We start from the raw sequence: 27,904 nt of genomic DNA, 5'->3' as shown, positions 1-27,904 counted from the left end.
AAGCCCAGCTAAAGCACCACCTTTAATACTAAGTTCATTACAAACAGTATGCATTTCAAGTTGACTTTTGAATACATGCTACTATTAAGAGACCAACTAACCAAAATGTACTGTGACATTATGGTTGGTGCAGAGAGATACCATTTCATGTTGAAAGAATTGAGCACTGCAATGTATATATAAAAAAAAGAAAGGGATTCATAATTTTAATTTGGCATCGAAAACAATCTAAAACACACTGAAGTGCCATCTTATGACAGAACTTATCCATTACTGGAGTATCATACCACACGACCAATGGCATGAAAATATTGCCAATTTGCTAGCTTCAGGCTGCCTCTTGCCTTGCAGAGAGTCGAGGTTGAGGTGGTCATGCTTACAGGTAGAGGAGATGCACTAACCTGCAGGCAGCGTCCAGGTCTCGTTGGACTCCTCACTCCAGGGGCTAAAACCAAGATCGTTGACGGCTCTCAGCCGGAAGAGATACCGGGTGGCCGGCTTCAGTCCAGACACCGTGTACGTCGTGGCACTGGGGTCCAGCTTTTGGGGAAGCTCCCTCCAGGGGCCAGTACCCTCGATCTACCATGGAATGCAAAGCTCGATTGGTGAACCACACAAAACAAATTATGTCTATAGGGTGTCGGCCGGAAATGAGAAAAAAAAAAATATATATATAAGCATATATATATATGCTGAAGCAGGATCATGGAAATGAGATTTCCTTATATATTCACTTTGAACTTAAAATTCATTATTTGCACCTGCCAAAAGATAACCGATGGTCACCAAAGGTGATGGAGTGAATGCCAAAGAAGGCAAGTGTATCCAGCAGAAAGCTATTTAGGTGGATGAAATTAGGAACTCTGTAGGAATAAGGTGGCTACAGTTAGCATTATTAGTTAGTAGTTATTGAAGAGATATATGTCAGGCTGATGACAATAATGATACTCGTATTGAGATCCTACAGTATTACTGAAAAATTGAGAGAGCTGTGCACCGTTATTTGTAGCAGCCCAGTGAGCAGTGAACATTGCATCGATAAAAAAGAAAGAATGCAACTGGCTCACCTGCTGCAGCAAGTAGCAACGCAGTGGGGCGAATCCATCCCGACCAGGTGTCCAGCTCAGCGTCACGTGCCGGGCCTGCACCTGTGACGGGCTCACCAGTGGCCGTGACGGTGCTTGTGGCTTCTCCCGACTGGCAGTAGTCAGCACCAGTGCCCGGGCCTCCATGCCCCACCCTTCCTGGGTACGGGCGCTCACTGAGAACTCATAGTACGAGTGTGGCTGAAGGTCAAAGGCCTTCATGGTGCGGTCCATGGCAGACACCTCCGAAGTCACCCGGCCACCACCGGCATCTTCCGACAGTCCAGGGTCCTCAGAAGCAGTGTCCATTGAAGAACGACGCCAAAAAGAAATCCGGTAGCCCAGGATTTCACCATTAGGCTCATGCGGAACATCCCATATGATGCGTGCTGTTGTGGTTGTCACGTCTGGGAAGGAGACGTTCGAAGGTGGTCCGGGAACTAGAGGGTGGGCACGATGGAAAAGCAGAGAATTACGCACCAACGAGAGGTCCACAAGCATTGATGGAATTTGCAAACAAGCTCAGCAGAAGCGGCTGAAGTATTATGCGAGCAAATTAGGAAACATAGTATGCCATTCTTTTGATCCCTTGAAGTCCTAATAAGGTTTGAATTGGTTCATGGGGTTTAACATAGAAAAAGCGACTCAAGCTGTGTGGGACACTACAATAAGAGGCTCAATAATTTCAGCAATCTCCGATTCTTTAACACGCACTGACATTGCACAATAAACGGGCGCTCTGCATTTCGCTTTCATCACAACGTGGCAGTAGTGGCTGATATCAAACCCGGGGTCTCCCGGATTAATATTTGAGCACTCTAACCACTCTGTTACGACAGCAGGGTGATTAATTAATGAGCTTTTATTGCACATGATTTGTTTTTACTGTATTTTGATTTCTTCATGCTCCCAATTCAACTTAGCATAACAATACTTCTGGCTGGGCCAGACAGCCCATGGTTTTCAATCGGCTAGCTTGGAAGACAAACACATCGGATGAGGCTGACAGGACATGTGCAAGCTTTAAACGCCGCGCATGTCCTCACAAATTTGTCTCCCGTGTTTGTCTCGCAAGTTTGCACAATTTGTTTTTAATGTTAACGGAGCATATTTGATGCTGGGCTTTAGCATAACGATGGCGCCACAACTAATTTGAATGAGTTCCTCAAACTTACTTCACTGCACAAGATATAATAAAGTAATCCGGCAGAAATAACACTCACCATCCTCAAATGTGGTCACCGTGACAGGTGGTACGCTGAGGGCACCGTCGCCCACGCGTGTGTACGCCAGCACCTGCACCGTGTACGTGGTGTACTTGCGCAGCTCCGTCAGAGTGGTTGTGAATGTGGCATTGCTCTCAATGTGCTTGCGGGTGGGCGCTGATTCCCGAGCTGCCTGATATACAACCCGGTACCCCTCCAGTACACCGCTGCGGTGGGCCCTGGGAACGCTGCCCCATGACACGACCACGGTGGTTGACGATGTGGCCTTTGCCGTCACCTGCACAATGAAACCGACAGCCTTTCTGATTATGTGTTTGCAAATACGCTTAGCAACGTCAAGGTATAAGGGGGGCCTAGACTTTTGAAGAGTTTGTTTTCATTTTTTTTTATTTCCAAACTGAATTTCGAGAAACTGCATAAGGGAGTTGTTCAGCTTTTCCTGTTGATTTCAAATGTGCAATTATTTTAAATCTAGGCCAGTTAGTTCCTCAGGTAATGAAAAGCCTCGTGCCACTGTCTCTTCAAACAAAAGAAAGAAAAACTGGAAAACACTCTTAAACTCCACGTTTAGCGGTATGAAGTGAATGAATTAATGGCTTCCTTGTGTGGCTCTCTTTACAGATGCTTATTTGGGTACATGCTCTTTGCTACTTGCTTAATAACTAGCCCCTTAATTATTGCATTTATTATCTCACACATACTGGTTAGCATACAGCCGTAACCTACCATATTATGTGTAAAACCACTTGAAATAGATAAAAAGCTGCACTTCCACCACGCCGCACAAACATGCCTTCCAATTTCAAAGGAACTGCCTAAGGTGGCGGCTTATTTCAACTTGGCCTTGTCGGCTGCCAACTACAACATATCAGAGCCATTTCCGTGATTTTTCACTCACAATGCAGCAGACAATACCAACAAAACCACCGCCAGATTTTTATGCAGAACTAGACCTTTAAAGCTATTGTGTTAATAATTTCTAGCCAGAAATTTAAAAATTCAAGGGATGCACTTAAATCTCCTTAAGTGCGGTAATGCGAAAACAGACAGGGGCACCTTGTGTTGGCTTTGGTTGGTTTGCTATGTGGATTCTTGATTGCACTGTTGGCTATGGCTTGGATTAGGGCTATGACTAACATCGCAAGTCATTATGCATTGTCATTAAGGCGTTATAGCTGCTTAATCATGATTGGATTTGGTATTGGCTTGTAATGTGGATTCTGGATGGTATTCTTAGCTATGGCTTGCACTTGAGCTATGACTAATGTGGCTAGACATTATGCAATGTTATTAAGGCATTACAGCCAAGTAACCATGACCGGATTCGGTATTTTGTCTTTCTTGGCTTGTTATGTGGACTGTGTTGAATTGGTTTTGGATCTGTCTTTTGGTCACGCATTCTGTGCACAGGTCACTTTCTGCAGACACATATGATCAGTCAAGAAATGCTTTCACATTAATATATTGGTAGGCACTAAACACTGCCATCTCGTTCATCTCAACGAAGAAGCGCAGTTCCTGTCCTGCCTCGTGACACTAAACCCTGCAGAGCAAGTGTCCCCAATACAGGAAACCAGCGCAGTACCTGAGATGGGCCAGCTGTGGGCGCTGATTCACGGGTGCGTTCCGAGGAGATTGCACTGGCCATGCTGGCACCCACATCATTGAAAGCCACCATGAACACCTCGTAGGGTGTGAACGCCTGCAGGCTGTCCAACACCACACTGTTGGCATTGTGGTCCTCCACCACCGTCCACTTGAAGTCGGGCTCATCTGTACACGAGAGTAGAACGACACGTTGCTCTTCTAAGTCGGCTCGCTATTACATTTTTGGTTCTATTAGTACACCCTCGTTTCTTTTATCTCCCCTTTCCTGATTGCTACAGGTGACACCATACCCACACTTCCACTTGTCTTAAGCAAATTATGAAAAAAACAAAAAAGGAGGTTTAACTCTTCTAAACCTAGATACAGAGCGAGAGCTGTGTGTCAGACACAGAGTAATTGTAGACGGTCCCCGATGGGCTCTCCTCCATGGCAAAACTAAATTCAAACAGCAGCTTCACCTCTGTTTATCCCTGTGACGTCTATGGTCCCATGACCAAGTATGCACATGGTCATATAGCCAATACATACGACCTCAGAGCATCACACCAAGCTCAAAGTCATTCGGGTGATTGGTCAGCGCAATGTTAAGCGGCCGGCTTAACATTAAACCAAACTGAAAGTTCCAGCCTTCAAGGTCTAAGTCCCACCTGATGACCTCGGCGCAACTCGATACAATAGAACTCTTGCTACAAATAAGAGACAAGGGGACCGGTGTCACACAGATATCCCAAAATGAAAATCAGCTACGAGTTTGTAAAGAAAAAAAGAAGCATATTAAGCTTTGCTGGTTTTCTTTATTTTAAGACAACGATGATGGCCTTATGACACTACCAAGCCAAGCCAGCCAGTGTGCTCAGAAGAATATAAATATGCTGTTGCTGTAGCCAAGATGACCTATGAAGCAAGCCGGGCATGGCACTAATACCAGCAACAGCATCAAACCAGGAGAGAGAACTACAAAAAAGCAGCGGAACCATAGGGAAACCAACCTTTTGCCCGGTAGGAGACGTTGTAGCCCCGTGGAACACCATACCAGTCCACTTGGGGAAGCGGAGTCCAGCGAACGCGCAGAGCCTGGGCATTGACAGCCCGAACAGTGACGTTGCGTGGCGGGTGGGCGGGGGGTGCCTGAATGGTCTGGAACCACTGGGATGGCTCGCTTGGGGGGCTGGGGCCCACCACATTGGCTGCTACAAGGCGCAGCCGGTACTCCGTGAAGGGCACAAGCGGTGACACACGCAGCGTCCGGGCCTCGGGAGCACTGGTCTGCACAGCACACAAGGGCACCCAATGTGTTTGACTTAACTCTGAATCGTTACGCCACTGCTCTTATACAGTTAATTCCGGATATATTGAACTATTGCTTATATCAAACTCCTGCTCAGCATATCATTCAATATATCGAACTGAGTGCCAGGGCGTTTCCAAAGCCACCTTTCGTGAATAGAGCCAGGTCTGCTGAGCGACCTTGGGCATCTGTTGGCAGTGCTAATGTGGTAAAACTGCATAACGAGGCCAATGTCGAGTCCGCTTGAAAGCGGCTTTCGATCTGACGTGCTCGTTTCCAATTGCAACAGTACTGTCATGCAGAGACATGCACTGAAGCCAGTCTAGCTGATCAAAGGCTAGTGCCGGATTTTGCATCGCTCCTGATTTGCTGTTAAAGGCAATGCAGATATAAAGTGTGCCCTCAATTTCTTTGAGCTATTATTTTATTTAAAGTGCACGAGTCCTCACTGCTACCTTTGCATTTCATGAGGTACCTATTTCATAGTTATCTCATCATCATCATCATCCTCAGCCTGACTATATTCACTGCAGGGCGAAGGCCCCTCCCATATTCCTCCAATTAACCCGGTCCCATGCGAGCTGCATCCACTTGACCCCTGCGAACTTCTTAACCTCATCCGCCCACCTAACTCTCTGCCGCCCCCTGCTACGCTTTCCTTCCTTTGGAACCCAGTTTGTTGCCCTAAGCGACCATCGGTTATCCTTTCTTCGCGCTACATGTTCTGTCCATGCCCATTTCTTCTTTATTTCCACTAGAATGTCAGTGACTTGAGTTATTTCTCTGACCCACTCTGCAGGTTTCCTATCTCTTAACGTTATCCCTATCATTTTTCTTTCCACAGCCCTCTGTGTTGTCCTCAACTTACGTTACTTCAACCATCCCTCATACATCACCCCCATGTTACGTACATTCCATCGCAATGCCATCTTTTTTATAATGCTGTTCCACTTACCTGAACTGCTGATTGCTAGTTCATTTTTTCCTGAACAGCTATCGACTGGAAAGCTGCTCCTCATGTGATGACATTTTCGATAACTGCGACTTCTCCCATGCAAAACCCCCCTTATATAGTACCCAGAAAGGGGTCTTTAATAAGGCATTAAAACGAAACGAAATGAGATAGTGTCTGAAAGGATTAACCTGCAGCGTCACATGTGTAGGGTTCAATCCTTGTAAATATGAAAGTACTCGAGAGCAGGCCGAGATGTCTGCTTCAAAAGTGCCATTAGCACACACAACTGAGGTACCAACCTCATAGACCGGCATCCAATGCTCTGAGCGCCGCGTCTGGGCCTCCACAGTCCACTGCGTGATGGAGGTGTTGCCATCAAAGCCTGGAGTGAACTGGAGCATAACCGAGAAGGGCCCAATGTTGGACACTGCAAGGCGCCTGGGAGCACTGGGCAGTACTGAAAAGTGGAAGAAAAAAAGTGATTCACTCCGGAAAGAAAAGAGAGAGAAAAAAGAAAAAAAAAAACACATTAAGGACCTTTCTATGATTTTGATAAAGAATGGCCACATTCACAATGCAACCACATTATAATAGATGCAGTTTCAACGGACGCTGAAACATACATAACATACTGATCTGCAATGCTTGGCTGGTCTTGCCACTGATTAAACTATGTTCGCTGTGCAATCTGGTTACAGAATACATTCGTATAAATCAACTCAATTAGGACTCAAACAGGTTGGTTGTGCTTCTCTATAACTCTTTTGGCAGTGAACAGTGCTTAACTCTTTGAAGACTATCCCAAAGGCTATCGATTACGTGTGATTGACGGCTTTCAATATGCTCTCAAACACAAATCTCTGTGAGCTGCAACACATACCTTTCCTAGGAGGTAGTTTAATAACAGCCGTTTCGGTTTTCGCATAGCTCTTTTTTTCCTTTTCCAACAGGCAGATGTAGAAGATGCAACTGTTTGGACTATGGTGGCTTCAAATGACAGCTAAAATTGTGCCAAACTCGTGTCAGGACATGTCGAGAATTTGATGTCAGTTTCGTGATTCCGCTTGCTCCTACTGGAAATTTTCTTATGACAGCAGCAGCGAAGAGTCTGATGATGATTTCCTGATCTCCGACTTCAGCTTCGATGACGATCGAGGCAACAATCAACCTGAACACCAGCTTTACATACTTTCGGTTTCAGCTTGCTCTTAACCATGCTGTATCGTCTAGCTATTTTATCTCCATTCCATAGGGTTTCAAAAAAAAAAAAAAAACAACCTACGGCAATGATCAACTGGCGCTGAAACAATATTGGATTGGGTTTTCACTGTCACGGGAAACTGGTGGGCACTAGAGGATGACATAGGTGTGAAATCGAGAAGCAGGTAAAAACAATTTTGTCGGCTTTTGACTTTTTTTTTTTTGCATTTCTCAACTCGGGACATTTAAGCAATTTGCACGAGCATGAATAACCACATATCAACCTGCATTTTGGAAAAATTGACTCGTGCTCATTTTTGCAGGCCAGAAATGAACAATATGAATGGCCAACGCGAAGGTAGCGCAAGTGAACGGCATTAGAATGTGGAAAGACTCCCAAAACGGATCCTATTTCGAACCTACTTCAAAACTTTGTTGGCGCTCCTGCAGGTTGCGGACCTGGACATACGAGTCAACAGTCATAAGGAAAACACCGGTAAACTTGGCAGCTTCTCCAGACCACCAACGAAGTGCGAAGCTCCTTTGTTGAAGCAGGTTTGACCAGCCAGCTTTCAAGGAAGAGCTCCTTGATCTGATTTTCGATCAATTGCGAGCCAGCTCGCACTCTGCCACCCTTTGCAAAACAGGCCAATCATAAACCCCTAAAAGTTCAAAAACACACAGAACTGTAAGCTATGCCATGAGCAGAAAAATACCAAGTAGAAAAGGGACGTTTTCAGCAAATCAGCAATGTTGTTATCAGAACAGCATGCCTTCAAATTGGCTTCACTGCACAATGTAATTGCTCCTTAGCAATTTCACTCCACTGCAATTATGACTCGCATAATGAACCCACTTTTCTTAAAAAAAAAAAAAAATGGATATCAGTTCGGAGGGAAACTTTATTGTGATGCAATTTTTATTAATATTTTTTTTTTCTGCGGTCATCCATCTTTCCAACTATCACTCATCAATAAAGGCACACGGTGGTCAGTCAGCGACGCCGACGCCGGCTTTTAGCATTGTTCACTTAAAAAGGTGGTTGCTAACACCAAAATGTAAACATGCCGCGATGTTATCATTGCACAGCATCTCAGTGCACTGCTAAGGAATGCGCTGCGACTGCGCCGATGACGACGTGAAACAGAGGGACGCGCTAATGACTAATGTTTCTTTTTTTTTTTTTTCTCTTCAAATTCTCAAGAGATGAAAGTGGGGGGTGGGTCCATTACGTGAGTAAATAAAGTAAGTTTCAGGCTGATTGTCATCATCACCTGGATCATCAGTAGAGTGAAGTCAGCACTCATGAAGTTGTCTTCCGGACTCTTTGCTATGACTGTCATAAAAAAATCTGCAGCAGAAACAGGGAAATCGCGTGACTGATGCAGATTTCTAAGCCCATCCTGATGTGATCACAAGGTCCCATTTGTTTCTATTCAAAACTGCCACCCTCCAGGTGATTCTCTCGGCACCTACCGAAAATGAAAAACGGCTACAAGAAAACCAAAACTGCAGTTGTCAAACTATTGCACAGATGAGGCTTATTGCACAGATGGGGCTATGTGTTTGAATACGCACCAATTTGAGTTCGTCAACGCATGCAAATTCGCCGGTCACAAGTGAATGATGATCTATGGGTGCAGTCTCGAAAGAGTTAAAAAGAGAAAACCTAATTTCATCAACAACTACTCGCCAAATTTCACTGCATTAGATTTCAAACACAATTATCAGCAAAAAAACTGCCTCGTTCCCACGAGCTGCACTGTTGTCGCTTGATATCAGTTTTGGCGCTCCGTGCAAATTATAATGCGACCTCACCCGGTGGAATGCCCGACTTGATGGATGCCTCCAAGCTCGGTCCTGCCCCCATGACTGTCCAGGCGAATAACTCGAAGGTGTACCACGTGACCGGGCGCAGGCCTCGCACCGTGGCCTCCTTCTCATCAGCCGTCAGGTTGAGCAACACTGCTGACCCTGGATCATCTTTAATCCAGTACCTGAGCGTGTAGCCTAAAGGAAGAAGAGGGAGCAGGCATCGAGATGCCATTGTCAAGGCGGTCATTCTTACAAACGCAGAACCCCTCGTTTGGCCCTCTACCGTCCTCCGTGCACAAACATTAGTTTTGTCACTGGACTTCTTGCACAAATCAGGCTGCATAAATGTACAGTAGCCGACCAATTTTTTGAACTCGATGGCATGGAAGAAATTGTCTGAACAACTGAGCATTTAACGATTCCGGAGCAGTTCTTCTTCACTGCTCCTGACAGTGCGCACACAGTAAAGTATTGATGCAAATGTGAAAAGCAGTTGCTGCTGCGCTGCTCTCCACTCCCCAGTCCTGCACCAAACAAATTTGTCGTAATGCAAGCAGTCCTTGCCAGTTTTTTCTGGGTCATGCTATAAGTCGAAGTTTCCCACCCGGTCCCTTCAAGTTCGAATTAACTAGCTTTTACTGCACTTTATAAAGCTTAAACCAGGGTACGACATTTGGTGGATTCGTTGCCGGTGGGACTGCCGGTGCAGGTCCATTGAATCGGCGCTGGTGAGCATTACAGTGGGTAGCCCAATGAATTTTAGGCAGGTAACAAGATATTGCCCCCTGCCAATCATTCCACTGCAGAAAGTCGAGCAGAAAGCCAGAACGCCGTTGCACGTAGAACTCACCCAGTAGTATTCCGTTGGTGTCCTCGGGAGGTGTCCACAGCACGCGCACAGACACGTCCAGAATGTCATCGAACTTGAGTGATTTCACCGCCCCAGGAACTGTTGGAAGGAGGGTAAGCACTAAGCGCTCCCTGGGTAGGTGACACTGACATCCGCATTTGTGCAGCTCACTGCAGCTGTCGGCACCAAGCACAAATAAAGGCACAAAATGCGAGAAACAGGAAAATGCCTGTAAATGTCTGAATAAAAGACTTTTATGCTTGCCTGCCTGCTTGCCATTTCTTTTTAGCAAACAATTCCATTTTAGCAGCACCTGTTGCCTATAGTTGACTGCTTGCAATAATCATGCAAATAGTCCCTTGGAGATTTTGCAGGCGAGAATGGCCATGTTTTTACACCTTGGAATTAATGTGAACTTATTCGCTCTGGCCTATAAATAAGCCCAGGATATGGCAACAAATTCTCTTTTCCAGCAAACACGTACGTGCGTTTTGTGAGCTTGTCGTTTGAGCCCACGCACTTGTTTCTCTGAAAAAACTCTGTACTGTTTCACAGAAAAATTTTTTCACAGTGTATACGCGCGAATAGGCTAGCTCGGAGGGACAAAGCTCTATACAATCAAGTGGCATCATTTTTCTGATTTGTGCCATCCGCCCCAGAATGTTGGAAGAGATGCGCCAACATACACACAAAGGTGCAGATCCCACCAAACGTTTTTCAAAGTCTTGTTGCCTCATGACTCAGTGCTGTCCAACAAAAGACCGTTGCCTTAACATGTTGAATACTAACACACTCACTGCTTCTAATGAAGAAGAACGCTGAAGAGTACTACAAGGACACTCTTGCCAAAATCAGAAACCCATGTGGGGAAAAACAACACTTCAGTGTCAGCCAACTAAAACAGACGCTCGCAGAAAACATGTAGCCAACTTCATCATTGGAACAATGAGCCCCAAGAAAGCAGAGTGAGCAATCAATCCTGCTCAATACAGACGTTCTTGAATAGCCAAGTGTTTCGACAACAGTTTATATAGTCTCTGCAGCTTCTGTGGCCAAAAAATATGCAATATAACGAGGGTTCCCCCCCCCACCCCCCACAGCTGGGCATTCAACATATACAAGGCAGGAAATTACATGCTCTTGTACAGGCTGGTTCATGTGACCATCTGCACACAGAGGATTTAAGCTTGCTGCAATCGTAGACGTTTCTCTCAGGCCAGTTCGTGTTTTATCGTCGTTAGACTTGCGCGGTTCTGCTAACGGTCCAGTAATCCAACACCACTTGACATAGTTGGTGTGGCAAGTTTGTTATATGAAGATCAACGGCCACGGTATGCTCATTACATGGAGTTTTCAAAATACATGCGCTTCAACGGGGGCGGCATTGGAGAATCGAAAAATTTTAGTCTTATCGAGGAGTTCGCTATATAGAGGTTTGCTGCACGAACGCTTAAATGTAGTACATAATAGTAGCAGCAAGAAACTGCGAAATTCGTAAAAAAAAGGAATAACACAGTGTGCTTACCGACAGACTCATTGACAAAATTCTCTGTTCTCTCTCTCTCTTTCTTTTTTTAAACCTTTTTCTTTGACACTATATTAGAAATGGTGATAGTGGGCGCCTCACCGTCCTGCTTGGTGGTTACCAGCACTGGGTTGCTGCGTGGCCCGTCGCCTGGGCTGGTGAAGCAGAGCACCGTAATGTTGTAGGTGTGGTACTTGCGCAACCCGGTGATGACTGCCCCGTGCTCTGTGGTGGGTGCACCGGCATTTGGTGCAACCAGCAGTGTGGTCTCAGGTGACGAGCCCGGAAGGCCGACCGCCTGACCCCGGGACCACGCCTCAACGCGGTAGCCCTGGTTGATGCCGTTCACCCGTTGCGGGTCAGGGGGAAGCCACTTGACCCGGACAGCTGTTGAGTTCAGTGCGTCGGCTCGCACTGCAGTTGGCGCGGCCTGAGGCACTGTGACAAGAAAGAAAAAAAAAAAGAAAATGAAGATCACTGCAACATTGCCCCGGAGCCTGCTATACAATTATATTTAAATTACATCAACAGTGTTGTCATCCAACCTATTTGGGAAACTAGCCTGCACATTTACCATATGCAACGGCACATAAAACCCACTTAAAAAAAAATTGACATCAGTTTGAGGGGAGGGTTTATTACGCAGGAAAAAAAAGTTTACAGATTTCTTGTGAGAGTCTAAATATCTCATATGTCTATCCAGCCATACACCAGCAATCATTAACAAAAGGATGTGCCTAATAAGTTAGCCTTTTTCTTTAATTTTGTGAGCCATTTAGCGCATTTTGCCATTTTAAACAATAAAGTTTCATCTCTCCCTTCCTCACACTTCACAACACATTACGGTGACCACAAAGAGAAAGTAATATCGCATTAACCTGCTAGTTCCACATGTATCACTCTCAGTTGTTGCATAAATTCAAGCTACAGGTGGTAATCAACGTGTGGATTTTGCACCCCCTCTGATGCACACATGCTGAAATTAGTACAGCAGTTTGCTGCTGCTACAGAAACAAACAAAAGCACCATATTTACTCAAGTAATGAATATGTTCTCATAATGAATGCACCATGTCGTACTTGGGCAGTCAAAACGTGCAATTATTTTCTTCTCTCGCATAATCAACCCACTCCCTCCAACCATTTCTCCCTCTTCTCTACTAAAAATGAAGGGGGATTTCCCTCTCCCCACTTTGCCACACGAAAGCTCAGTCAGGTTGTGCTGTGCACACCAATACTGACGACGACGATGGCGCAAAACTGAGGAACGAAGTCCAAAGTTGTACAGAATGCCATCTGGCGATGGGTTACATGCTTCGCTTCGTTGTGATCAAGGCACCCGTAAGAGCGTCAAATTGTCAATCTTCTCTTTTTTCAGTTTTTTTTTTAACCGTTGGAAGTGTATGTTTTATTATGTCGCTAAAAACCGAGGAACAAGCTAATAAAAGCTAACACTACAGAGTGTGAGTAAACATTATTGGATGACAAAAACTTTAGACAAATGCGCAGCCAAGGCGAAAACGATGCCTTCGAGTCTTACCTCCCTCCAGCGTGCGCACCAGGATGTCGGGAGAGAAGACGCCCAGACCCTTCTCATTGTATGCTGCCACCTCGATCGCGTAGTTCTGCCACACAATCAGGTCTTCCAGGAGAGCACGAGTTGTGGTCACATTGTGCGTAGACCAGGCACTGGACGAGTAGCCCGCCAGCCGGTAGCGCACGACGTAGCCAAGGAGGCGGCCATTGCGCTCGCCTTCGAGTGGAGGCTGCCACTGGAGCATGATGGAGGTCGCCGATCGTGGAGCTCCAACCACGCCTTGGGGTGGTCCACCCGGGGGTTCAGGGGGCACCGAGACTGGTTCTGTGGGTCCACCAGGGCTTCCCTCACCGACACCGTTTACTGCACTCACCCGAAACTGGTAGCTCACCTACAAAGAGGCACATAGCGGTAACAAGTCATGATGAAATGAAGTCTACTCCGTGGCTACACAATGGCTGTCCAATGGACAAGCATCGCAAGTATAAACTGGCTACTCCAGTTTTTAAGTCCAGCAGCCAACTAAGGCAACTGAAAGAGCCTTCCTGCCGACGCAGTTCATCACCCTCATCCAGCACACTTCAAAGCATTCATTGAAAAATTCAATTAATTAATTAACACCCCCTTACGTTTGTCATATCAATTAACTTCGTGCTGGTATTGGTAAGTGAGTTAAACATTCTGAAGATGGACGCCGCAGTGGAGTTCTCTAGGTCAGTTTTGACCCCTTGGGGTTCGTTGAAGTGCAGGAGCGCCGCACAGCACTGGGGTTTTTGTGTTCCGTCTCCACCAGAATGCGGCCACCGCGCTTGCTATTTGATCTTGCGGCCTTAGAAATGGCACCTGAATTCAGTGAGTGAGCCAACTGCCAAAGTCTAGCAAAAGTGTACATGTGGCAAACCTAGGACTTGCGTAAAAAAAACTATGTGCTGACGGCCACTGTGACTTCTCGCAGCAGTTTCCCTGAATGGGAAAAATGCAGTGCAAAGTTGCATAGAAAGTTGCGCCATTGTACGCTCAACAACTGGCCAACAAAGAAAACAGGCGAAAGGACCCTTACTATACAGCCACTCGAATAGCATGGCAGAAGGGGCAGAGCTAGAACACAGGTGAACTCAAAACAGTGGCTGCCATTCTCGTACATTCTGGTGCAATTTCTTCAAATCAACAAACAGTTAAAACAACTAGTCAGAACTGGTCAGTGAATCCCCCATAAGAACAAAGAAAAATGGCAGTAGCAACAACAGGCATCGTGAGAAAGAAGAATCTCGCCAACAAATTCAATTTTGCAAAAGGGTGCAAGCAATAGTGCACTTGCAGCAGGATTCAGAACGGACTGGTTCTGTCAATATTTCAGGTGCAAGCCAGCATTAATGCCGATCCCGGATCAGAACCTGGAGATATAATGAATTATATTGGCTGTATTGAACTGTGAGAATATCTCCTTAAAAAGCGAAATATTCAATACATCGAAATGCGTGCTGTGCCACTGAAATGGCACCTCTCCAAATAACGCCCCCAAGGTCACTTTTTGCGTGTGGAGCCAGGTTGGCTGTGCAACCCTGGGCGCCCGCTGGCTGTGCTAACGCTGTAAAGCCGCTTGACAAGGTGAACGTAAAATCCGCTTGAAAGTGGCCTTCTATCTGGCGTGCTTGTCTTCAACGTGATACTGCTGTACGCCACAGTCACGTTTCTGGGTTACAGAAAAACTCATCTATTATCGATAAGTAAAATCTCGTTACAAGAGACACTCAAGGGACCCGAAAAAGATGTCTCTTGTAACCAAGGTCTTTTGTAACCAAAGAATTCCTACCAACTCGTATGTGCGGCAGTTTAGATTCCCTTAACTAAATTCTGTTCCTTTTCGGTGTCCTGTTTTGTTGCACTATGCCAAAAACCAAGAAGGAGCGCCTCCTCTTGACTGGAAAGTCAGAATGTCCTTATTGAGCCTATGTCATTACATTCCTGTGTGAGTGAAACAACAGGAGCATTTTGATGTGTGACTGAAACAATAAGGACATTTTGACAACCCAGTCAAGAGGAGGCCCTCCTTCTCGGTTCCTGACATTTTGGAAAAAAAAAAAAAAAAAAAAGGACACTGGTATGGAACAGAATTTAGTTAAGGGAATCTAAACTGCTGCACATACGAGTTCGTACCAGTCAGCTGCATTGCATGAGCACACCTGGGTTGTGTCTCTTATAAATGGTGAAGTAGTTACTTTAGGGACCTGCAAAAGTTGTCCTTAGTAACAGAGAGTCTCTTGTAATCATGTCTCTTGTATGCAATGTTGTTAACATGGCGAACATAGAAAAACCAACCAAACCATTTTCGAGTGTCTCTTATAACCGAGAGTCTCTTGTAACGAGGTTCTACTGCATATCCATCTACTTCGATATCCCTTTTGCGTTCAATATATCCAGGGTCAATTATGCACCGATTCACAATGGCAGAGGGACAAGTGTTCAACAAAAGATGCCAATGGCTTACAGAGGGTTTTAGCTGCGAGACCAGGATAGAAGAGGCATCCGCAGAAATGTTGGAGCGTGCCGTTGTCCAAGGTGCCAAAGAGTCAACCGTCACTGAAAACAACAAATTGCAAGAAAAGTTAGTTTACCAATATGCGTGAAAAGCTTGTGCAAGCAGCGCGGCCGCACCTCGCCGAAGGCACACGTCTACGACCACACAGAGCAACACAACAAACTGTCCTTCAAACAAGTAAGTGCCAGCCAGGTTTCCGGATGCCCATTCTCTGCTCTACCGTATCATGCAGTAAAACACAGCACAGCACGAATTGCAGTGGTTGCCCCTTCTCAAGGGAGCCACAAAAAAGCAATCAACATCCGCGCCACACCAAGGTCTGATTTCGTGTCGCGGGTTGAAGCGCGTATGCTCAATGCAGCATGCTGGCGCATGTTGCACTGTCAGCTTAAACCATGCCACACAGTGCGAAAAAATAAGTGCTACATTAGCAGAGGACAGCAAAAAGGCTCAAGAACAAAAGAAAAATGAAATGGTGCAAAGTGCAAATACACCAGTCCAAGAGAAAAAGAAGAAAATAAAGGAAAAAAAAAATCAAGAACACAGGAAGCACACAAGTCTGTGAGTTTTGCAAATTCATTTGTGCAACTATGCCACATAGCAGAAAAGAAAAATACTACAACAAAATGAAAACAAACAAAGAAAACAAAAAACAGCAGCATAAGCAACTACAACATCAAGATTAGCAGGCGACAAAAATCGTCAGCACTGTACTCACACCAAAACATGTCTTCTGCAGAGGTTGAAATTTGGGAAAGGAAGGAAGGAAGAAAAAAAGAAACAAGTAGCAACCAATTAATCACTGCTCATACAATTTTTGACACAAGAGATAGCTAACAGTTAATGCTAACACCTATTTGATGCCCGAAGTTGCACTAAAGACAAAAGTATGAGTCAAAAGTAAAAAACGTAATGATTTTTTTCTATGATAAATGTTTAATTACTAAGATGACGTGCAAATTGGGTCCCGAGATTTAAGTTTGGCAAGAGAATCTTCTGCCTACAGGAACAGCCAGTAAAAAGTCAGGCTGAAGAGAAAAAGAGAGAACACTGCTGAAACTGTTACTAGCAGTCACACTAAAAAAACAAACAAACAAAAGCACTACACAAACTGATGAATGACAAAAAGCCAGACCAGTCAGCACATGAGTGAAGCTGACCAAAGAATGCAACAACATGTTCAATGCTGCTCCATCTTTTAATTATAATGAAATCTTCTGATGAGTGATTAATAGGTCTCAACCAAATTGCCCAGGAACGAGGCCAATTAGGTTCCCCACACAAAAAAACACGACCAGGTACAAACAGCGGATATCCAAAGCCGTTCCACAGCTACCCAATTACTGATACGAGCACGTTGTGCCTTCCGCTAGTACAATGCGCTTATCCAAGCACCGGCAAGTGCTGGGATGGTGGAGGTGGTGCACAGCAGCCCAGGTTCCTACCCAAGTAAACCAAGGATAGCCAAATACAATTTGGAGCGATGTTTGGAGCACTTAAACTTCCAATCGGAAGCACACTGGATAAGAAGAACATTAACGCCACAATAGTCTGAAGTACTAGAGCTGCCCCCCTTGAGCACCTTTCAGCATCATAACATTAATTACAAGCACTCTCAAACATACAGCTTTTAATCTCTTAGATTGATAAGCAACATTGGAAAAACTACTAGAGTGGAATTTAATAAGCCAGTTCACACATAAAAAAAAAAAAAAAGAAATGACAAAATGGTACAAATTTTACAATTTGCATAAATTGGAAAAAAAAAATCGTGCCAATATACATGACCCAGATCACATAAAAAGCAAAAATCTATGCAAATGTCATTAAAAATTAAAGGAGTGTTCCCTCATTTTTTTTTATCAATTATTGAGTGGTGCCTTGAGTCACGCCTTTTTGAAATGTTCAAACTGCACTTTCCTCGAAACAAGTTTTTTTTTTCAGCAAAAATGCATGAAGACGCGGGGACCAGAAATCCACATGTAGGAGTGACCTGTGCAGCCGCCAATCTTCATCCCGAACATACAAGCATTAAAAATTTCCCCGTACAATGAGAAAATAACGGGCATCACACATATGCAACAAAAAGCAGGAAAAAAATTACTGTTGGGAGCCCAACAATAGTTGTAAGCACTCAAAGCTCATTGGGCCATTCCATGTTGAGTTACTGAGACTCCAAAAGCAACCATCACCTATTATATTGCACAAAAAAGAAGAAAAAAAAAAAAAAAAGGGCATGTTGGAAGAGATTGCGTGAGTGGTCCTCATCAAATTATTTCTTCCTCATATAAGCGCTCTTTGACACTTTCACAAATCAAAAGATTTAAATCAAGTGTGAAACAAAATGCAACGGCAAATATTATTTTGCGTCACTCTTTCATGTGATTGATGAAACGATTTTTCACATTTTCCTGATCAGTAAACACAGCAAAGATGTCAAGTTTTAGGAAATTTTTACTATATGCCAAAATAAAACAAAACAATGATGTTGAGCACCATCACCAAGGAGTAAGGATTATTAATCTTGACCAAGCAAATGCAGTACTGCAATGGCAGACTGGACCAGATCCATCCCTAGTCACAGTGCCCTCGGACCTGTCGACCGAGCCTGTGAGCAATGCTCCTGGCTATGGCATGACCGTGGCACGAGATACAATCGAACCTCGTTATAACACGGACATATAGTGAATTATCGGATAAAGTGAAGTAAATGCAAAATTTGCTTGGCCCAGTCGTTCCAAGCTCTCTTTCTATGGGAGTTCTATCTGTATAATGAAACAAAAAAATTCAGAATTTCGACCCCCGATCGGTTACAAAGAAACCACTTTATTTTTTTTTTACCTTTCATATGGCTAAAGATGCATAGAGGAGCAAAAAAAAAAAATTCCCTAGATATGCAATATTTCAATAGTTTAAATTGCTTCCAGCAGAAGTTTGTTTAATCAGCTGCATGTTTGCATGCCACGCCATCTAGGAGAGCAAAAAAATTAGCCTTATCGGCTGACAGGCCCGTGACCGACATTTGACCAAACCCTTGCCTCATCATTCTGCGCCCCCCTGCCATCACGTCATCTGGCCTGTGGGTGCGGACTGTCCTCCGCACGTCCGCTGTACAAAAGCACCAGGCAGTTTCGCTTGAGACAAAAATCAAGACATTTAAGACCATCAAGAACGGGCACAGAAAGGATGTTGCCGCGAACTTCGGTGTTGCAGCTAGCACTGTGTCGACGATCTTGAACACGAGGCAGAAGATTAATCAGTACTCTGGAGAAGATTACATGATCTACTCCAAAGGTGCTAGGAAGAGTGACCGGGAGCATGTCAGCCTTGTCAGCTCGTCAGCTGGCGTTTGTGTATGCATTTGAGGACTTCCATCACTGCTAATGACAACTTAGTTATAGTACTGCGGCACCCAACCTGACTGACCGACAAATCGTCAATCAGCCTAATCAATCAGCTAATGCCAGCAGACGATGACAACAAACAGGAAAGAAAAGAGTGAGCAATGGCATGTCAGCTTGCCGCTCTGCCATTGGCGGAGTAATATGCGGAGTGATAGTGTGAATGTAGTTCACTTGCCTCGGGTTTGTTTCAGTGACACGCTCTCTGAACCACAAGTATGCAGTGGTTCTATCAAAATGTTATTTTTGTCGTATACAAAAACACTAATAAACATTACTTTGGTTGCCATCACAGATTAGAGGACTTTTATTTTTATTGCCGTCGGCTTAATTTATGGCTACATTCTCTGCGACTAAAACTGTTTATTCACGGGAACCCAGAAAACAAAATGCTGGTGAAAATGAAATTTCGCAGACCACTCTTTGGTGCACATTTGAATGTGAGAAAAGGCAACAGAAAAGTGCGGGGAAGGTGTGCCCCTTGCGAAGACCGTGAGCGCAAGGAAATGGTGGACCCCTTCGCAGCATAGACTGTGCATCCATGTGAAAATGCTCCATGGTACCCCCATCCAAGCATACCTAAAATAACTGGTGTTTATAACCTCCTCTCATTTCAACTATCGAAGGACGTAAAGATTAAACTGTTGCTTGCTTCGAAGTTGGTTTCCAACAACACCATTGCTATCAGAGCCAACATCAATGAAGCGCTCGACTCGGTCCTGATGGTAGTTCTGCATTCTTATCTTTTTCGTTATCTTCGCCTTTTACGACTTTCATGAGGCAGGCAGAGTGCAGTTCCCACCACAGCATGCTCGATTTCACATCTGGGCTTCGCCCCGTCACATGCGCTCGTCTATGACGCGACACGTCAAATCATGCAGTCATCGCAGGCCGTTTTGGACGCTGCCACTGCGCTACGCGTGCAACGCTTGCTGACAGCCAGCGTGGTTCAATCACGCAGCAGTGTCAGAGTGAACGTAGGACCATTGAGTGCTTCTTCGAAAAGCCTATTTTCCTGAATTCTAGACCTTCGCAATATTTCAAAAATGCTTGAAGTCTCCAAACACCGCTATTCACTTGGAAGTACGATTCACATTACCACATTATTCGCTTCAATATTCTAAACTTTTGAATGTTCACAAAACCCTCCCAGTAAGCATTCTCATAATTCAATGGACTTGACACAGCGTAATGGTTACTCCTTTTCATTAATAATTACTTTCGTCAAGACAAGTTGGGTTGTATTGGCTAAGAAGTAATACACCTGCGCAAAATGTAGAGGAAGAAAGAGACGTGACAACAGGACAGAGCACAACCCTCCCTGTCTGCGCTCTGTCCCGTCGTCACGTTTCTTTCTTAATCTACTTTTTGCGCAAGTGTACTACTTTCTCATCCATCAATTATTCGCCACCAACAAAACGACTAAGCCGATCAGTAAATGACCCATTCAAGAACAAGAATCGCGCTTACCAGTGGGAAGGGCCCGCATCTGCAGAACATAGTGAGTGATGGGGCTGTGGCCGTCAAAAGCGGGCGACCAGCTCACGTTCACCGTTTTCGGCATGGTGTCTGTCACAGATGCCTTCACGTGACCCGGAGGGTGGGGCAGTTCTGCAAGACATCACATGACGGTGCCCGGATGAGTAGAGACTCCACACGGCCATGGTGGCACTCATGGATGATCTCTCGTGGCAATCTGCCAAAGCTACAGAACCAACGCACATCCCCCTACCTAGCTGAATAGGGTCGTACTCACTAAGGTTAGCAGTGCTGCGCACAATGTGGAATGCTGGTAACATACTGTGCCAAAGGTCATACCATGAAGGCTGGACTATTTTCAAAAAAGTAGCCCATATAAAAGCCGCATAGCTCGAACTTCCTCAAGACTTCCATAGTCACAGGGCTGTGGTAACCTCGCTGTTGCATGAAGTTGGCAATCTCTTCTACTCCAGGAAACCAGCCTTTCTTCGACTGTTTCGAGTCAACTTGCTTCCATTAACCGCACACAAGTTTCACGGACACCGAACCTATGTGAGGCCTCCTGACTGGCATTTGCCTTTATAAACAACTAGCATTTTTTTCTCAACCAGCCATCATAGTGAACTCAGCACGTCTTCGTGGCTAATGTTTCCATGTTGTCCAAGCGCAGTTCAATACCTGCCTCACTGATGGGACACTTCAGCTAGGTGGGTGGTATTGATGAATGACAATGCACAAGGATTACAAAGCTGCCATTTAGTGAGGCTGATGACACTAGGGCATTGTGGTGCAGTTTCATCTCTGTACTAGACACTAATGTGCATGCAATATTTAGGGGATTTTTTTATTCTGGAAAAACAGTTCATGTTAGATGTGGCACCTATATATAGTATAAACATATCTAACTGATAAGGTCTAAAGAATCAGAAACTTAGCTCATCAATTCATATACCTTTTCTTTCATTTCATATACAGTATGACTAGAATACATTATTAAAATAAAAACAAAAAGGAGGGAGAGAGGCGGGCAACTTTGCTGGCAACTAGTCTGGCTGCATAACGACATGCACCACTCACCAATAACTTCGAGCTTTGCTGAGCGGGTGTCGTTTCCTCCTGGCGACGTAACAACACATGTGTAGGTGCCGATGTCAGTGTTGCGTGCTTGGTCAATGCGCAGGGTACCATCAGGTGCCAGACGCACCCTGGGCGACGAACCAACCGGCTGTTCATCGAAGTACCAGCTCACCTGCGAGAAAAAAAAGAAAGAAAAAACATAAGAAATTTGCTTCACAGTTCTGGCACTTTCACGGAATATTCAGCAACAACTGGTACGCAATAAAAATGGAGTGAGGAAAACAGCAGAGTGTCAAGCTGACGCTAAAGCCACGGCGAACCTTGCCGCATTAATTCCGTGGTCACCAGTTTTGTCGCGAGAGCACACAAGTCTCCAAGTATGCAATCCTCTACCTCGAAGCCCTCCGCAATGATACCCTTTCTGTGAAGCGTGGGCACAGCATCTTCACTTTATATGCATGCCTCAGGAGGAACTGCTGCAGCCAAGGCTGCTCCTAGCCCTGCTTCTCGAAAGCAATATTCAATGATCTGCTTCGGTACTGCTTTCCAGGACACAGCGGATTGTTAGTGCTTGAAACTATTCAACCTTGGTAGATCTTGCCCAGAGTAGAATATAATTCAAGTCTGCAGTAACTGCCATGCACGACTGCTCCATCAAAGAAAGTAGTCTACTGTTGAAGCTTTTCTAGTCACCTACATAAAAAGCTAACCATCAGCCCAAACTAAATCCTTAAAAATTTTTCGCTTGTTAGGTATAGCTAAATATTAAAAACTGATCTTCTATACTGTTCAGCAGAGTAATACAAACGCCGCATACCCATGCCCATAGTTAACTGCTGTTTTTTTTTTTAGCTGTATCCTACTACACGAGCAGTTTACCGAGGATGTGCCGATGAGCGACTTATCAACCATAGTTGCCAGCTACAAGTATACTTAAAACTTAATTATACCCTGCTCAAACAACCGGACGAATGACATGCAGTTGGCTGACATAAGCTTGAATTCCACGTGTGCCAGCTCCAAATCCGAAACATGGTGAGCAGAGCAGTTGTCGAGCACAAAGAATATGTGGCATCCGGCATCCTTCATGTCGTCTCCAAGTGCTTCCACCCAAATATTGCGAATCATCCCTGCCTTTCTGTTGCAGGCGTAGGTAATATCCAGCTTCTGTGAATTTCTGAACCACTGCGGCTTCTTGTTGCACCCAATCATAGGCAGCAAACACTTATCACTCCCATCTATGGTCACACATAACAGGACTGTGATCGGCAGTTTGGTGTGCTTGCCGCCATGGCAACATCTTTCAGTGCCAGCATGCATTTGGCAACACCTGGTGAAGCAATGCCATCTAGTGGGTGTTAAGGACATCTAATGAATATCTTAAGACATCTCTAGCTAGATTCCAGTAAAGCATGTCTTCCCTGCTGGGGAATGGCTTAGACAGTCTGCAAGCCGTACCATGAACTGGCTTTTGCGCCAGGAATACTGGGTGTTCGCTTCGCACATCAAGCATCGGCAACATTTTGTGGCTTAAAAGGACCCTCACTTTACAAATTGGCGACAATATTAGAATCGGCATTCCCAGACAGAACCTCAGATGTCAAATTAAACGTGGTAATGCAGGCTCAGTTGAAATTATCTAGTAAAATTTAATTATGTAAACAAATTACACGACTGCAGAAAACCTGTGAACTAACCAGTATAGGATTATCAAGTTTTCTCCAAACACTTCGCGAGCAATCAACAGCACAGCTCATACATTTCTCTACGCGGCCACCATCAGCAGCTGCAAATATATCCCATCAGTAAAAAAACCCAAATATATCCCATAAGTAAAAAAACCCATCAGCATTCTGAAAGCATTTCCCATGCTTTTCCCAAGTTCCCATCAGGATCTCACTATCCCAGTGTGGTGCACAGCTGGTCGCTAGGACGGCTTTCTCTCTCTCTTGTGTGGTTCATTCACAATGGGCAGCAGTCATCAAAAGTCACGTCAGTGTTCTTCACAAAGTGCCACATTATCACACCAAGACCATCAGCTCACCTGATAAGGAACACTTGGGTCGTGCGAGATGCGACACTGCAACTCCGCCGTTGACCCCAAGATGACCCGTGTGTCCACAGGTGGCTTCACGATCTGGGTACGCACTGCAAAGACAAGACGCAAGCCATTTCTCAATCTGTGCATTAACAGCTGCATATCATATCTGGAAACAATATTTTGTTTCCATGCACAGGTAGGTAGGTAGGAAGTGCAGCAACAAGCAAACAATAAAACAACACATAGGCACCCACAGTAGTTCTCAGAGCATGAAAATTAGAACAAGAACTAATTTCTCTGCAAACTAAGCATGCGGTCTTGAGATCAGTGCAGTTGCCAACAGTTCCCTTTGCGGCTTGCACAGTACTACATTACTCAATGCTTGGCAGCACCTCTAGAGAACAAATTCAGATTTACGTGACTCTGCTGTTCCAAAAACTTATTGGACACCTGTACATTACCTCACAAGTACTAAGCTAGACGTAGGCAAGCACTGCATGGTATAATATTCCCAACTGAAGTGCGAGCAGAAAGGTTAAATCTGAAACATCCCGAAACAAATGCGGACTGCAGTTAAAAAAAAAAATCAAATTTTGTTTCTTTAATGGCAAAAAAACAGTACCGTTTACAAGCCATTCACGGTAACTCGCTGTATTTCAAAGCCTAAAGAGCAGCAGCAAAGAACACCCCAAATATATCAAGTGCTCCTGCTAAATACAACCAAGCTTTGAAAAAAGGCAATGCCCTAAACATCTGAAACAACCTGAGGGCTGCTGGGTCAGGTGACAGTCTCGAGCATTTAGGCTCACCTCCATGTACTCACGCGAAAATTCACGCAAATGCGATGACAGCAAGCACCTCTTCACACAAAGACCTTGCGTGAAGAGAGAAATACATGCGTCGCTTGCCTCGTCGCTAGGATCTGCTGAATTAAAAAATTTTTCTTTGCCAAGAGGTACTTGCGCCTTCTTTCTTGCATGGTTTTATCTAGTTTTAACTTGTCTCCGATTTGGAGCCCCACAGCCTCATAACTACATGTTGTCCTGTCGCAGGAGCGTTCCTTTAGGCATGTGCCAGAAGCCAAGCCATACAGACGCAGTGGCGCATTGTTCGAATTAAGACTTTTTTATACAAATACTTCTACGAAGGTCGGCCAAACCAAGTAGTGCAGTTCGAATTATCAGAAAATTCAAATTAGCCAGGTTCGAATCAGCGATTTTTCACTATTCGTGACCCCTCGAGGAAAGAACATGCACAGTGGAAAGGGACCTTTCTGGACAAACTGTGGACAAGGACGTACGTACCGAGCACAGTGAGGTAGGCCTCTGCACTTGCGGAGCCAGCAGAGTTGGCACGGGTGCAGCTGTACTTGCCTCCATCGGCCAGCACCACGGACGCGATTACCAGCGTGCCACTCTCCAGGATTTGACTGCGGCCCTCGTTGTGCACTGGCACCACATCTGGCACCAAGAGAAGAACAGGCATTTTGAAGCAAAGCGGCTGCTGCTGCTTCTAGGAGTACATATGGAGCCACTATAACCACTGTCATACAGACCAGCTTCACTTTCCAATCCCCTAATATGTTCAGGGCATGAATTTTTCTGCAACTGCAAGTCTTCTGAGGAAGCTCTATATTTTTCCATTGCTGTCATACGAAAACGTTTAAGAGGATAATAATGGGTAATTGCTCCATTATTACGGCTTTACTCCACCTTGTAGCATTTTACTAAATGCACCGGGATATCACCGCAGTGCACTGGATTGCCCTCCTGCGAACATTTTGATGCGGCGGCATCAAGGCCCCATTGTTCTGAGAATGTGGCATTGTCAGCGCTGTGAGCAGAACATCACTATGGCTCCAGCAGGTGGTAATTAGCAGGTGACATGGCCAGGCATTGATAGTCCGGCAGGTGGTGTGACATTACGAGACCACATGACATGGCAGCAGTTGCCGACTCGGGCTTTGCCTTTGAGATAGGTGGGTGAGATGGGAACTGAATCCTCTGGGACCTTGTAGGCCATATGGGCCTACAAGCATATGGCCATACAAGCATATGGCCATATGGGCCATATGCTTGTATGGGTTGTATTTTTTTTTTTAAAGCCGGGGCTTAATGTCTGTGCCTGGTGGTATTCCACATAAATTTGAAACTCGTTATAACAAACACGCATGTGACAAGTTATCAGATAAAACGAAGTGAAAGCAAAGTTTGGTCAATCCATGCTTTATTTCTATGAGTTCTATCTGTAAAAAGCAAAAGTTCAAAAACTTATGCTAGATCAATTGTAAGAGAACAGCTTTTTTCGTATGCAAGCAAAAGATCAGTACAAAAAAAGCTTTAAAAAAAAAAAAACACAATATTTTTATTATTTGGATTGCCTACGGCAGAAGTGTGTTTAGATTGTCCATGCACTCATATGTTGCACCATTCAAGAGCAGCAACAAGAACTAGCATCAATGGCTGACAGGCATGTGACCGCCATATGACTGAACCCTTGCCTCGTCAGGCCTCTCGTGCCTCTGCCTCTACTTCAACCGACCCGTGTGCGCACACTGCACTTCGCGAGCCTATTGACTCCACCACGCAAAATGGTACCATAGAAGCGTAAAGCAGTTTTGCTTGAGAGGAAAAATTAAGACATTTAGGACGGTTGAGAGCAGACACTGAAAAACAATGTTGCTGCACACTTCGGTGTTGCACCTAGCACCGTGTCAACAATCTTTAACGCGAGGGAGAAGACTGAAGACATCCACTCCAAAGGCGCCATTAAAAACAATCTGAAGCACATTAGTCTTGTCACTGCATCAACTGGCGTTTCCGAATGTTACGTTTGAGGGCTTCGTCAATGCTGACAACTTGCTTGTGGCGCAGTAGCACCCAAACTGACTGACCAAGAAGTTATCGATACGGTGATTCCTGCAGATGCAAGCAATGACAATGATGGCGAACTGGAAAGAGAAGAGCGAGCTCTGAACAGTGCAGGTGCCGCCAACCTGGCCAAGATTGCTCCCTTTTTTTAAATAAATCTGATTGCGTGCGGGCCAACAACCCTGCCTGTGAGTTCATTTTTGCTCTCCAACAAGAAACAAAAGGTCAGGTTCCATATTAATACCAAGATTATAATTCAAAAACTGTGCTTTTTTTTGGATCAATATGTTGCCCATATTAGAGTACCTTTTGCTTGGGTTTATTAGTAGACTTGTTTGCATTAACCTGCGTGCATACTTTCAAGACGAATATTGCAAATAAAAAACAAATTTGTCGCTCTAAATCTGACTTTGTTATAACGACGCTTAACTGCAATCGGGTTGCTTATAACTGTATGCTGAGGCGTATGTGTGAGATAATAGAGGCACAAGTTAAGGAATTACTGAACAAGCGAGTAGCAAAATGCGTTTCAGAAAGCTTGTAGCAAACAGTGGCACAATGACATAACGGTACTGGTGACGACAAGAGGCAATGAAACAAACCATTGTACGTCCAGCTGGTGTTGGGAAGTGGTGCGCCCAATACTGCACAGAGGAGTTGGGCATCCATTCCGTCCAGAACCGTGACATTCTCAGGAGCTCGTAGGAACGTCGGGGGAGAGACTGCGCACACAGAAATCCAGGAATGAGGGGCAGGCACACATGCTGTGATACAGTCATGAAATACAAATGATGACCGACACCAGCTCAGCTAAAGCAGTGATGGCATGTAATGTGCAGGGTTTCTTCCTGCTAGCAGCACCTTGGAGAGCTGAAGTAAGCAAGCTAAGAGAAGAGCAACTTTGTGCCGCTGCATTCCAAGCTTTTCCCGCATGCTCAAACAAAATTGACTAAACATGTTCAGGGGCTGCACATAGCACCAAGCACCCTAGGACACAAATGTGCATGTTCAAGAAATAGCACTCTGTCACAAATGCTGCAGTATCATTCACAGTAATATAATCACAGGGTGGGCAACAGCAGGAAGCACACCAACTGCACTCCGCCATGCCAATTCTGCACATTCGTACTCAGGAGCTGTACCGTACTGTACGTAATCAAAGTTTTGTAAACGAAAAAGACACGAGAAAGAAAACATGCTCAGCTTCTCACAAAGCTACTGCAACCCTTATCTTGAAGGTCATCGAACAACTCTAGATACTCAATAATTTGAAATCGTAATTATCTGCCAACATCAATACAGTGCAGTCCACTTATAATGATATCTAGAAAACCGAAAAATTTGATCACTGTAACTGATTAATGTTATACCCGAGTTGTAATAAAAAGCCTCTTGAAATCACACCCCCA

General features: G+C 44.9%; 1 protein-coding gene across 1 annotated transcript in view; it reads right to left on the bottom strand.

Annotated features, from left to right (window-relative positions):
- Positions 1-27,904, bottom strand: part of sdk (sidekick cell adhesion molecule) — a 58,651-nt gene that overhangs the window by 15,329 nt on the left and 15,418 nt on the right. Inside the window, exons 8-23 of the mRNA XM_084604345.1 lie at positions 27,098-27,217; positions 24,930-25,085; positions 23,629-23,732; positions 21,585-21,756; positions 20,499-20,639; positions 15,577-15,668; positions 13,092-13,479; positions 11,655-11,990; positions 10,028-10,126; positions 9,181-9,372; positions 6,462-6,619; positions 4,909-5,185; positions 3,897-4,084; positions 2,309-2,588; positions 1,068-1,525; positions 402-579 (exon numbers count right to left, since the gene is read on the bottom strand). Coding sequence (XP_084460471.1) covers positions 402-579; positions 1,068-1,525; positions 2,309-2,588; positions 3,897-4,084; positions 4,909-5,185; positions 6,462-6,619; positions 9,181-9,372; positions 10,028-10,126; positions 11,655-11,990; positions 13,092-13,479; positions 15,577-15,668; positions 20,499-20,639; positions 21,585-21,756; positions 23,629-23,732; positions 24,930-25,085; positions 27,098-27,217 — 3,339 coding nt within the window. The remainder of the gene's footprint in view (positions 1-401; positions 580-1,067; positions 1,526-2,308; positions 2,589-3,896; positions 4,085-4,908; positions 5,186-6,461; positions 6,620-9,180; positions 9,373-10,027; positions 10,127-11,654; positions 11,991-13,091; positions 13,480-15,576; positions 15,669-20,498; positions 20,640-21,584; positions 21,757-23,628; positions 23,733-24,929; positions 25,086-27,097; positions 27,218-27,904) is intronic.

The sequence above is a fragment of the Amblyomma maculatum genome, chromosome 5 (genome assembly GCF_055883805.1).
Source record: "Amblyomma maculatum isolate TAMU_Amacu chromosome 5, ASM5588380v1, whole genome shotgun sequence".
Lineage (NCBI taxonomy): Eukaryota > Metazoa > Arthropoda > Arachnida > Ixodida > Ixodidae > Amblyomma > Amblyomma maculatum.
Note: the sequence above shows the minus strand (reverse complement) of the source record. Positions and strands in the feature narration are given on the sequence as shown.